Source organism: Ambystoma mexicanum, chromosome 2q (genome assembly GCF_040938575.1).
Source record: "Ambystoma mexicanum isolate Mex_15411 chromosome 2q, UKY_AmexF1_1, whole genome shotgun sequence".
Taxonomy (NCBI): Eukaryota; Metazoa; Chordata; class Amphibia; order Caudata; family Ambystomatidae; genus Ambystoma; species Ambystoma mexicanum.
In genome coordinates, this window is record NC_090924.1 from 1,278,298,285 (window position 1) to 1,278,312,128 (window position 13,844).

The following is a 13,844-nucleotide window of genomic DNA, read 5'->3' on the forward strand; positions in this document are numbered from 1 at the left end:
AGGAGCAGGAGCTAGTGTCTGGGACCTATAAGTGATATGTTGTTGATGCAAATAATCCTTATGAAAATATGCACCTCATCTGCGTACTGGTGTATCTTTACAGCAGTCTTAGCAAGGAGGCACCACTGGGGTTCCAAGTACAGACTGAAGAAGACCAGGAACAGGGTGAGGATGGAGCATGTGTAACACTGGAGGTGGCTGGGCAGTGCTGACATCTTCTGGGGCCCATCTGGACAACTTAGTGTCGTAGGAGGCCAACCACTGCTTTACTGCTCTATAGAAGCCCATTCAGGTGGCGGATGTTGAGGGGGACTTCATGGTCAACGGTATCAAAAGCGGTTCAGAGTTCAAGGTCGGTGATGGTGCATGTCAGTGAGATCTTGTGGATGAGTGACTGTGCTACTCTAGTCTTCCCTTTGTCGGGAGCTGATGCCTATGGGTTTAAGGACATCCAAGATGTGTGTCTGGGTGGGGGTTTGTAGTGTCTCTGTGATGAAGTGCCTAGGGTGAGTGGTAATCTAGTCACCAATGTCGGCAACATGTCGTACTGCAGAATGAGCACCGATAACCTTGAGGGAGCTGGTGTGTTTTGGAGGCGGGTAGTGTTTGGTGTCCTGAGGTGGTTTGGAGGTGCATGGATTGCTGTACAGTCTGGATGTTCACATTTGTGGGTGAGACTGGGAAGGGAGGGGTCAATCAGTTGGTGCAAGTGACTTAGGCTCTACTTACCATTTCATCACTGCTAGTTTTTTTTTCAGAGACTTTTTCTGCACAACTCTTTTCTTCCCAATCTTACTATTTTGGAAGTCACCTGAGAGTAATGACGATGTCACATCAACAACTTACATGTTTAAAGTTATAACCAAGTACCATGGAGGAGAAAAAACATGTGGGGGTAGGGGGTTTATAAATATAAATGGTGTTATAGCCACTTGACCCTGGACAGCATTGGCAATGTATGCTCTAAAATAACAACAAAGTCCTAAGCTCAATGCAATCATGAATGGGTAGAAAACCTAAACAATTCCATTACAGGATCAGATAAAAACTTTATAAATTTCATCTTACCAGGTGATCATTTTAGCCAACAAAGTGACATACAAAGCATTGCATGTCGTAGCTGAACGGCAGTGTTTCTCCAGCTTCTTTTCCTTAAAGAATAAATAGTACTTTGTGTTAAGAACTATTTAAGGGATTATACAATGATACAAAACCTAAAAAGCAATGAAAGTTACTTACCATTAGCACTAGTTCTCCAGCGTTGGTATTTTTCAGACATACACTTGCAATGAATATTACTAGACACGCTTCTGGGAATCCTTGCTACTGTTTTCTAGCAGTTAAAACTGAAAAATATGCATAGCCTAGCCACCTCATTACAGGTCATTTGCCCTGGAAGCCAATGAGGTGGAGAAGCCATGATATGTGCCCCCGGTGGCCATATTCCGGATCAATAGGCAGAGAGCCAATATCTATAACTTGCACCAAAAGGGGGAAAGTGGTGGTTTACATCTGAATCTAGGAAAGATACCAGCACAAGAGAGCTACAGTTACAGGTAACTTTTCTTAGCTGGCATTGGATCTTTCATAGATTGACATATATTTGCAGCAGAGTCCACAAATAAATCATAGGAATGCCATTGCAGGGAATATGGGATGTTTAGATGAGGTCTGCTGCACTGCTTGTCTATCACCCAAATCCTTGACTTGGTGACGGTATGAAGCACCATCCATATAGTGTTCTAGATGGGGGTCTCAGTCATCATAGCAGCTTTCAAAGCCCTGCCCTGCTGGAGTGGGGGTGATCTGCAGATGCCCTCTTTCTTTTGCAAGAAAGCAATGGTTGCAGTAATCCATCTCGCAACTGCCAGGCCTTGTTCTGCTGTAGGCATACTTTGGTTTGCAGGTATTAGCCGAGTGGTCCTACATTTAATTCTGTCAATGTAATATTTCAGCGTTGTGTTATTCAACATCCACCTTATGACACATTCTCTCTACCGGAGAATCCAAAAGGTACCTTCAGTACGAACATGAAGTTAGTTTGTAATACAACTATTTGCTATCATCGCTAAGTTTTCCTTAGGTATCAGACAGGCCCCAGCCAAACCTTCCCGTCAGCCCAACACCTAGCCTTCAAACTACCGCTTTCACCTACTCAGACCATCTCGGCCCACTTGATCCACAGACCCCCTGGCCCACTCTCCTCTTTTGAAGAAGACCTATCACTGCTGCTCACAAACAAAGCTAAACCAAGCTCACAAACTCTCCTCCTTGGAGACTTTAACGTAGGGCTTCATGACATTACTGACAAAAATCAAACATCAGCAATAGCATAACCGATCTAGGCCTCACAAAAAGGCTTGCACAATCCACACACGCCAAAGGGCGACAACTAGACTAGATTGCTGATTGCAACTGCAACATCTCTATCATGTCTAACCACCCTCTCGCATGGACAGACCATAATGCCATCCTCTTCTCCATTCCAAGAGACACACCCAACTATGAGAAATCCATAGCCCCCTCGAGATTAGCTAGAAACACACGAAACATAACAGCGGACAACTTACTGCCACTTCTATAACCGATCCTACAGGCAAACATCGCCTCAGTGAAGGCCCTTCACAGCTGGTAAACCTCTACAACACTACCATACTAATCGCCATCAACAAAATAGCACCTCAAAAGTTTTGCAAAGCTAAACCACATGCCCACCCCAATACCTGGTTCACCCCACAATTGAGAACTATGCAGAAAAACAAAAAGAGCAGCCGAATCTAGCTGGAGAAATACCCCATAACCTCGTAATAAAGATTATTTTACATTAGCCTCTGCTATCTATAAATCTGCGATTTTCTTAGCCAAATCAGACTCTTACAACGAAAGTATTCAAAATGCTAGATCTAACACTAGAGTATAGTTCTCAAAGAACTAGAATCACCGACACCCCCTCCTACAACTTGACTGAAGGACACCGCCTGGTATCAGAACATCCAAAAGGCGTTATCAGACAAAACTGAGCTCCTACAAAGAAGGATTGAAAATAAAAAATCCACTATAACAAATAACCTGCCCGCTCCCACTACAACTATACCACCCTCTGCCCAACTTAACTTATTCAAATTTATCCCACTCAGCATCAAATAAGTAGAAGATATAATACTAAGTCTCAAACCGTCTAGATGCATCGGTGACATCTGCCCAGCACCTATCATAAAAGAAACAGCAAAGGAGATTGCTCCGTTTATCACCTCACTTATCAATGCTTCCTTCAAATCCAATACCATCCCCACTAACCTCAAGGATGCGTGGGTCATTCCCCTCCTTAAGAAACCATCCCTTGACCCTAACAATCCCTCCAACTACAGACCAATCACCACCGTACCTTTCCTTTTGAAAATCATAGACAGAGCAGCCTATTTGCATATCCAACACCACCTGTAAAGCAATAAGCTGCTAGGGCTATGCCAATCTGTATTCCGACCAAGACATGGAACTGAAACAGCCCCAATAGATCTAGTAACCCAAATCGAAAATATCAAGGACTCAGGCAATCTTGCCATCCTTCTCTTACTAGATCTATCTGCTGCGTTTGACTTTGTCGACCATAAAACCCTCTGTAATCATCTCTCCTCAGCAGCCCACTTTTCCAATGAAGCAATCCCCTGGATCAGTCATTTCTTTTTTTTTTTTTTTTTTAACGTGTTTATTTTAAACAGGCAGGTTATAGCAATACAAAGCTTAATCACTTTCGACATGTAGCATACAGTAATACCATTTGATGCTCCTACCACCCCACCCTTCGGTCTCAAGTTCCGTCTTCACGTCCCCGCAGGGGATCTCCATCCTGAATAGTTCTCCTGGCCAGTTGGGGCTTAAAAGTCAGGGCCGGGAACCTTTGGTCAAAATCCAATACCGGACCCCAGATGTTGCGAAAGCGATGTAAAGTGCCTGCCCCTGCAGCCATCACCTTCTCGGCGATCAGGATTTCCCAGACTTTCATCCACCAGAAAGGCATAAGAGGGCCTTCCGTCGTTTTCCAGGTGCGGCTATCACGTTCCTGCCCGCAAGTAGGCATTGCGATAATAGTTTGGCCTTCGGACCAGACCTTGGGTAGATCCCGGGGATCGGTGCTCCAAGGAGGATAGGTTCGGGGGCCAAGGGCAGTCGCACCTGAGTGATGTCCGCTATCGTTGCTAGGCATTGTTTCCAAAAGGCTTGAGCCTTGGGGCAGGACCACCACATAGTTGGCAGCATTGAGGGTTGAGTGTGAAGTTCATGTGGTGAAGTCTTAGGGGAGGGTAGTACCACCGGAGGAGGATCTTGTAGGCGCACTCTCTTTTTGTGATGCATGATGAGGAGGTGTGAGCCCGGGACCAGATGTCAACCCACTATTGGTCTTCAATCGGATGGCCCAGGTCCGCCTCCCATAGGGCTATATACCGGGTCTTGGAGATTAGGAAATCCGTTTGGAGGTGCTTGTATAGAGTGGAGATTCTTCCTCGGGGCGGGAGCTCATTAAGGGTCAATTTGATAGCTGTGGGGGGACGAGTAGCCGCCTGGCGAGTCTGTGGGTGGGTGCACCAGTGGCATAGCTGAGTATATGTGAATCTATCTTGTTCCTGGATCCTAAACAGTTCTTTGCAACGCTCAAAGGTGCAGGGTTGGCCCTGTTAGGCAGAAACCTGTGCAGTTCCCTCTGGGACCACTGCAAAAGATTTAAGACTACAGGTGTTTGGCAGTAAACCCACTTGGTAGCAGTCTGTACCACACAGGTTCACTTGGTAGCTGAGCAGTCAGACTTCCCTCAAGAAGAGTTAGGCAGTATACAGAGTATTCACAATAGGTCAAGAGAACACAATAGAACAAGTAAACACTGACCAGGGCTTGGTGTAAAAGAGATATAATTATTTATTTAAAAACCACATCTAGAAAAACACACAGGCACTAATAGTAAGCAATTCAAAAACACGGTCACTAAAAGATATACACTCCCTTACAAGAATAGACAAGTCTTAAGTAAAGCCCCACTTATTTTCAGACAGCGGTGAGCGCTTAACGTAGATGGCACTCTAATAGTTTGTTTTTAAAAGGAAGAGAAAAGCAGAGAACAAGTTGAAACAGATCCCAACACTTTTACAAGAACATAACAAGAGAGGAAGGCAAAGTAAAACCGTGAAGTTAGAGTTCAATAGGCCGGATCCACTTTCAGAGGATCGAACAAAATGTGTCCAAAGTCACACGGTTGCAGTGCACAAAAGTCTTGTAACGGTTCAAAAAGGAGTTGGACCGAAGAAAGGGACCAGTTAGAGGGTCAAGGCGGCCAGCCCAGTCCAGAAGGTTAAAGAGTTATTATTACCTTGTAGCAATCTTTAGAAAGGGAGGCCTGTCGGACACGGAACCTTAAGTTGGTGAAAACACTCCAGCGGGGGCAGTTGTTCCTGGCAGCGGATGCAAGCCAGTGCTTCGTCCGGGAGAAGAGAGGATCCCGTCGTGGAGGAAGACAGGAGTCCGTTGCACTGCCAGGGAAGAAACCAGCCGCAGAGTTTCTCAGGTACAAGGAGCGGTCTGTTGATTCGCGGTTCAGTGGTGAGTGGCTATCCGGCCGCCAGGGTGCTTGACACGGGCAGTTCGACCACAAACCGGTCTGGGGTGCGAAGAAGGAAGGTAAAACTGGTTGTGCCCACCAGTCAGGGGAAGAAGCCTCTCCAGCCGGGAGATCTTCTCTGTCGTCGGGAAGTGGTGAGTCGGTTCCGCAGGGCTCCACCGGCAGTGTCGTCGTGGTAGGTCGGCTCAGCTTCTCCCTCGTCGGATTCTCAGGTCCTGTGGCGACTTCTGAAGTTCCAGTCCCCAAAGCCCTGCTTTTATGCAGCATACCCCCATTCACTCAGCCTAGCTGTCAATCAACCATGCTAAGTGGTGAGCCGGCCGGCTCACCACTTGGGCCAATCACACAAGAGTGCGACTTGAGTTACCAAGGTAACTCAGTCCAGGGTGCCAAAACCCCCTCCCAAACCCCCTGTGGTACCCAGACAGAGTAGCACCACTTTTGGAGGCTTCTGTGGAGAAGCCCGCCAAAAAGTGGAACAAAGGGCTCGACTTGGGTTGGAGTCACAGAAGAGAACACAAACGCCATTTTAGAATAGAGTCCTGGCACCTGGCAAAAATACCAACCGGCAAATTAATATTAAATAAATAAACCGGCGGTATGTTCGAGGCTATGAGAATTAAATAATTAAAGTTGGTAGCCTCGAACAATGGGAAAATCCCATAGGAAAATATTTGCGGTCGAATATAAAAAGTAGTTTCCACTGCCACCAGCCAAAACTCGATCAGGGGGAACGGAGACATGCCCCCTCGACTAACAGACCCCGGGGCAATCGAATTGCCCCGACCAGTACGTCCACAATATGATGGTTTTTACTGGTTTCTGTTAATAATTTGGGACTAGTAAAGCCAATGGTGACTTTACATGCCCTGGGAGACAGTAGTCAGTCCCAGGGTATGGAGTCTATGGTGGGGGGTCACTATGACACCCCTGTGTTACTGCACGCAGGGTGCTGGGTAACACACATAAGAAAAACACATGAGACCCTATGGAGTAAAGGACCCCATAGCCCATAAAACACATTAACAGTCAAAGGAACACCATAAACATGTCCAAGAGTGGGAGAAAAAGAGTCTCACTCTTGGCAGGACGAAAAAAACAAACTCCAGAAATCCAGCAAAGCTGCTGGGGGGCTCACTAGGTTAGGAAATTCAGCCTAAAGAGAGAATTCTCCCTAACAGGCCCCCTTCAAAAAGTTGACTATGGGTCTCTAGGCCTCCTGCAATCCAGGCCTTAAAATTCCGGGGAGACAGACCAGGAGAGAAGGTCGGGTTCATAAACACCGGGGAGAGGGGGCTGAGCCCCGTCGGGATCCTCTTCTGTTTCAACGCCTTGTCCCACACCGAAATGGTGTGTTTGGTGGATGCCAAAAGATTCCGCCACTGTCGCCGTTCCGGAGGGGGGACATGTGGGAGAAAGCGTAGCGGGAGGGGTAACTGCGCTTGTTCAAGGTCCACCCATCTAGGGCGGTTGGTGAGGACTTGCCATGATTGGAACCAGGACAGTTGGTATTTGTGCAGGTTAGGGACCCCGAGCCACCCAGTTTCGCGTTGCCCGGCATCGTGGATTTAGGGATCCTGGGCTTTTTGATCAGTCATTTCTAAATAACAGAACAACCAGAGTGTTCGCACCCTCTGCCTCTGCACCCCCTTTGTCTGTCACTTGCAGAGTTCCACAAGGTTCCTGTGTCTACCCCACACTCTACAACATATTCACAAAACCTCTTTTTGACAAACTTGACCAACTGGGCAGATCTTACACTAACTACGCTGACGACACGCAAATCCTCATACACATTATAGGCAACCACGACACAGACACACAACGACATCTATCTCATCATCCAAGCTCGGATGGCATAACACGGCTCTGCCTCAACAATGACAAGACTGAGCTTCTCCTTGTGGGTACCCAAGCTAGGCTCAACAAACTTGACAACAAACTGAACACCTTCAATATTGATGGCAACAATATCAAGTATCTAAAGACGTCAAAACTCTAGGCATGTACATAGACTCCTCCATCTCTCTTGGCAAACAAATTGCCACTACTGCCTCTACACCTGTTTATACATGCAAGCTCATCAATGCATGTAGACCTTTCTTGACGACTGCAAACTGCATCACCCTGGCTAGGGCGCTAATACTAACCAAACTAGACTACTGCAATGCGCTGTGCCTAGGCACTAGTCAGCACAATCTAAATAAATTACAGATCCACCAAAACAACGCTCTAAGAGCAGCCACCAACTTCCCCAGAAAACTATATATCTCAGAGCTGAGACGTAGTGTTCACTGGCTCTCAATCAACCAAGGAATCAAATTCAAAATTCTCTCCCTCTTACACAAATGTACACATGATCAAGCACCTAAATACCTCTGCGACAAATTCAAACTCCAACCGTCATTAAGACAAACGAGATCTTCCAACTCCAACTATCTCATCATACCAAAATTCAAACTGCAAAAAGCAGGAGGCAACAGCTTCCCAGTCCTAGCAGCCATAACTTGGAATGCAAGCAAACATCAGTTTAGAACACTCCTTCCATAATTTCCGAAATATGGCCAAATCCTGGCTCTGTCTGAACTAAAACTAAACCTCTTCGTCTCCAACTTACAAACACTGCTTAGCTATGAAGATTCTATTCACTAGCTATCTATACTGTATATACTTACTGCTGTGTATATCTATGCCAGTACATGCAATCTAGGCTTGCAAATGATGTGATTTACTATGCCTGTAATTGTAAATATAATTAAGATCCTATTTGTACCTAAGAAATGTGCCCAGTTGCCTCAGGGCTCAGCACACTATATAAATAAAATACAATACAATTCGTTTTTTGACAACTAACCATACATCAAGTTCTTCCAAGCACCTGATTCTTGATGTCAAGCAAAACAACCTTTTTCCAAGAGAGATAAGATCAACAAGATGACTTCTAAGAAGCAACAAAATTGCGCTAAATTCTCGAGAGTGAACCATTTTTCACATTGTTGGGAAACTATGAAACAGCTCTTCCATAATCTCTTTTGCATTCTTTAAGTAAGACCAGACGTGGATAAATGCAGTGTGCAAGGAAGGATTTTATGTTGGAGGGCAGAAAAAAGCTGGAGCCTGTTTCTTGTGCGCTAATTACAAAAATGTTTTCACATGCGCTTGTAGTTTGTCGTGGTAGATGAATATCTGGCAGAATGCAGGTTATTGCAACACTTGTGAGGCTAATCTAAATGTTGAGATTAATCTCAGGTTGAGTAAAGATCTGTCATTATGATAAACCTACCAGTTGTTCAGGGCTACCTGTGATCTTATAGAATCTTCTTTTACCAAAAATGGTAATACCGAACATATGGTACCGAAAAATAAATTCAGTATTTTTGTTTTTGGGGGTCCCTCCCAAGCCCAATTTTTTCCTGTTTCTATCCCCTCCCCATCATTTTCTCTACTCGTTTGACCCCTTTACCCAAGTACCAATATATATTTTTAAAAATGCAGAAAAATAAAATGTCAGTAAAATTGTTTCTGTATTACCGTTTTCGGTAAAAGATATTCAGTATCACTGCATACTGTTGTTCATGTGAAGCAGAACTAGTCATGACTTCAGTGCTATGGACTGCTGCTCAGAGGGACAAAGAATGTCTTGAAACCATTGTTGCCTGGTCCAAACTAGCGCAACAAGGATCTTCCTGCTTGAATGGTGCTGGAGATTAACCATGACTCTCTGGGTGAAGGGTATTGACAGAAGTGAAAAGGCAACTGACCCCAATGAGGGATTCCAAAAAGCTTCTCACCCAGAGACATGCTAAGCAGACATGGTTGTAAAGGAGTGGATCTTTTTGATTCTCTGCAGTGACAAAGTTCTATGGGCAAATTTGCCCACATTTTGGAAATCTGGTAGAGCTACTGCTGGTTGAGCGCCCACTCAGGGGGGTAGGTAGATACAGTTCTGCTAAGGAAATCCTAAGTCCCATTATGGGCAACTCAGAGGTGTTGAAACAGTAGAAGTATGCTGCGTTACAGCACCCAGTGCCTACAATTCTCTGTGATGGTATTGTTGGTGAGGACCATCACTCCTTTTCCCCTGACCATGGAAAGGAGTGAAGTGCCCACCTGACAACCCACAGTACGAGGATGCGGATATGGAGGTGTGACTCTGAAATGTCACGTTGACCACTTGCATGATAATCAATATGATGTGCACACCAGTCAGCATTGGCATATCTGTGAGCCCCCGTCCCTGATCAAGTACAGTATTTGACTGTCTCACTGACAAGCATGTTGTCTTCCCATCTGCCTGGCATTTGCTTCCGTCAACAACTAGAATACTCCTTATGAATCAATGGGATACAAGAAGGCAAAGACCCCAAGATGGCCATGTACGTTGATTGCACACTTAAAGCCTTGCCGCATTTAAGAAGGAAGACCCTATTTCCCGAGATGATTTGACCAGGCTGGTTATGGTATTGTAGTGTTCTCCCAAAAACTTTAGGTCCCGTGGTGATCTCACCTGGGATTTCAAGATTTGGTGGAGCAGCCCAATCAGGTCAAGAGGTTTGCTATGTTATGTGGGGAAGATTAAGCCTAATATCTCAAAGAACCCTGTAAAATCCAGTAATTCGGGTAAGGGTAGGCATGTGAGACATGCCGCAATGGCATGAGTCATTGTGTAAAGACATACCTTATGCCGAATGGCAACGTCTTGAACTGATAACACTGATCATTGATAAACTGAAGGAATCTTTTCTGCTTGTGATCAACGGGATATAAAAACACATGTCTTCCCAGTTGATTGAAGGTAAGAAGTCCCCTGCATGTAACAACGGGCTAATGCCTTGCAAAGTGATCATTTTGAACGATTGATCACATATAAACCTGTTTGGGAGAGAGTGTTCCACAATCCGGTATCATTTCCCAAATGTCATGTGAAGAGCCAGGAATGAGACACGGACACAGAACTAATTGGTTTGGTTATAAACATTTATTAAATGAAAAGTGGTTTGGAGAAGGCCTCACTATACCTTATCTAGGAGGCGTTTCCCTACCTCAACCAAAACAAATGAGTCTGTCCTTTGTCAAGATGTCCAAAGCAAAAATAAGTCCTTTGTTCGAAATCCTATTCTGGCCCTCACACTCTAAAACTAACTCTAAGATGCAAAGGATAGTGTCTCTCGCTCTCAAAGTGTGAAAATATCCAAATCAAACACAAATGTATAAATCCAGCAAATAAGTTCCAAATGGGCAATGTACAAAGATCCATGGGATTGCTCTCTTCCCCAAGATCCTCTCTCGAAGAAGACGTACTGGGGGACAGATGGACATGTCTAGAAGGTCCGAGTACCACGTTCTCCTGGCCCAATCCGGGGCCGTCTGAGTCGCTTGAGGAATGACGGGAATCGGAGGGAACGCATACAATAGTGGGAAATTCCACTCCACCACGAACGCGTCTCCCAGGGCTCCTCTCGGCGGAAATTCCCTTGAGCAATGCCTTTCGCACTTCTGGTTGATTCCGGTTGCAAATAGGTCTACTTGAGGGTTTCCCCAAAGGGCAAAGATCTCTTGAATGACTTCGTGAGCCAGTTCGTGGGACACCATTCTCTGCCTGCTCAGAGCATCTGCCATCATATTCTCCTCCCCGGCTAGATGAACTGCCATTAAAGAGATTCCTTCCTGAATTGCCCAATACCAGAGCTGCATGGCCTCTCTGCACAGAGGTAGTGACCCTACTTAGATAAGACCCTGTTTAGATAATGCATGTCCGCTGTGTTGTTCGTCATTATCAGGACATTTTTTCCCCTGACAGATGGCAGGAAAGCTTTCAGCGCTAGTCTGATTGCTCTCAGCTCTAAAAGGTTGATATGTAGTTTAAATCTCCTGAGGTGCGCTGCCACCACTACCATTAACCTGGTGAAGACCCTTGGGGCGGAGGTCAATCCGAATGGTAGGACTCGAAACTGATAGTGTGAATCGCCAACTACGAACCTCAGGTATTTTCTGTGCTTGAGATGAATCGGCACATAAAAATAAGCATCCTGGAGGTCCAATGACACCAACCAGTCCTGAAGTTGAAGGGTCTGAAGGATCTGAGAAAGGGTAACCATCTTGAACTTGTCGTTCCTGAGGAACTTGTTCAAGTAGCTTAAGTCCAAGATGGGTCTCAGTCCTCCGTCCTTTTTGGGGATCAAAAAATACAGGGAGTACCATCCCTTGTTCTTCGCCGCTGCAGGTACTGGTTTTATAGCACCTTTCTCCAGCAGGGTTAGAACTACCTGCTGTAGGAGCGGGTCTGAAAACTTCAAAGGGTGTCTCCCTCGTAGATTGCTTTGAGGTTGCGTTAGAAAAGGAAGGGCTATTGTTTCTAGAGCCCAAACATCTGAATTAATGTTTCGCCATTCTCACAGATACTGTACCAGCCTGCCTCCTACAGGTGTTTTGTTATGCAAGTCCTCAAAGTGGTTTTGTGGCGGTTGTTGCAGCTGCTGATGGCAAAGAGGCTGCAGCTGGAGCTGGCTTTGCACGTTTTGCTCGTCCACTGCGAGTTGCCTTTCTCTGGCCCATTTGACTGGCCATCCCTCTCGCCTTTCCATATCAGGAGTAGTAACGATAGGATTGTCCCCTCCACTATTGGCCTGGCGCACGAAAAGGCTGAGGCCTAATAGAAACCACTAAAGATTTGGCAGCTGCTTTTGAGGTCTGCAACCTCTCAAGGCTCTCGTCAGCCTTGCTGGCAAAAAGGTGAGACCCGTGAAAGGGCATGTTCAGAAGGTGGTTCTGTACGTCCGGTGCGAAACCCGACTTCCATAACCACGCAAATCTGCGCATTACCGTGCTAGTGCCCATGGACCTGTTTACACTATCCGCAGTGTCCAATCCAGATTGAAGGGATTCCTGCATGGCTTCCTTTCCATCTCTAACGATGGCTAGGAACCCTTCCCTTTCGTCCCCTTCTGGTATGTGCTCCACCGCCATTGCGATGCACTCCCACAGAGTGTACGAAAACTTTGCCAAGGCACATGTGGAGTTGGCAGATTTTAAAGCCATACTCCCAGCTGAAAATACCTTCCGTGCCCAGCCATCCACACGCTTATCGTCCCTGTCTGGAGGGATAGAAGGGTACGCAAGTTTGTTAGAAGCTGTGGCTGCCTGTATGACCAGACTCTCGGGAGAGGGATGTTTGGACAGATAGCCGGGGTCGCTACTGGCAGGGCGGTATTTTCTTTTTTAATAACACATTTTTTATTGAATTTTTATCCTCCATACAAAAACATTCAATACACAAACAAATAACTATGCATATAAATGGAGGCGCATTGTGAACAGATACTGCATGTACATATATATATATATACACATATGAAGAAGAAGATACAAGTACAATGTCAACTTTGGCACATTCTTGCTAATCACATTCAGGTGATGACAGGTAGTGGTGTTGTATTTTGGAGTGATGGCAGGGTTTTACAATGGAGTTCGTCGGTTCGTTCTGTGCGTCCTTTACAGCGTTTGTTCCCATTTCCCCCATATTTTATCTGCCTTGCCCGGACAGCCTCTTGCTTGGTAGACTCGGCGTTCCATTAGGATGATAGCGTCTACATCTGACGTCCATTGGTCATAGTGTGGAGTTGTTTCCGAGCCCCACAGTTGTGTGATGTTTCTTTTGGCTATTCCTGTGGATGTTGAGAACAGCAGCTTTTCAAAGCGAGACATTTCCCCTTCCTCTTCAATTCCCAGGAGGAGTTTGGGGACGGTTGGAATTGGTGGGCCCATTACCCTTGAGAGTCTTTCACTACATTTTCGCCAAAAGTATTGTATTCGTGTGCATTGCCATAGGATGTGGTAGAAGGTTCCTTCTTGTTTACAGCGTAAGCATTTGGGGTCATCGTTTTACCCCAATTGTACAATGCTAGTCGGGGGTAGTATATTCTGTGAAGTATTTTCAGCTGGATGAGTCAGATTCTAGCCGAGATTGCCGTGTCTCTGGGATACATCAGGGTCGAGATCCATTCTTCAGGTAGTATTGGGCCCACGTCTCTTTCCCATTTCATCTTCAGGCTCGATAGCTCAGTCGTGGCAAACAAGGAGATGGCATTATACATGGTGGATGTGACCTTGCTTTTCACACTGTCTATGACTATGTTTCTTTCTATTGGCGTGCATTCCGGCATGTCCGACAACTGGACCCTTTGTTCGGTGAGTGCATGTTGTAGCTGTCCATAGTGATAGTGCTCGGTGGCCGGAG

At 45.7% G+C, this 13,844-nt stretch overlaps 1 protein-coding gene across 1 annotated transcript in view; it reads right to left on the reverse strand.

The window, feature by feature from the left end:
• Positions 1-13,844, reverse strand: part of NPHP3 (nephrocystin 3) — a 1,212,810-nt gene that overhangs the window by 489,607 nt on the left and 709,359 nt on the right. The window contains exon 16 of the mRNA XM_069648695.1: positions 1,069-1,151. Within this exon, the coding sequence (XP_069504796.1) occupies positions 1,069-1,151 (83 nt within the window). The remainder of the gene's footprint in view (positions 1-1,068; positions 1,152-13,844) is intronic.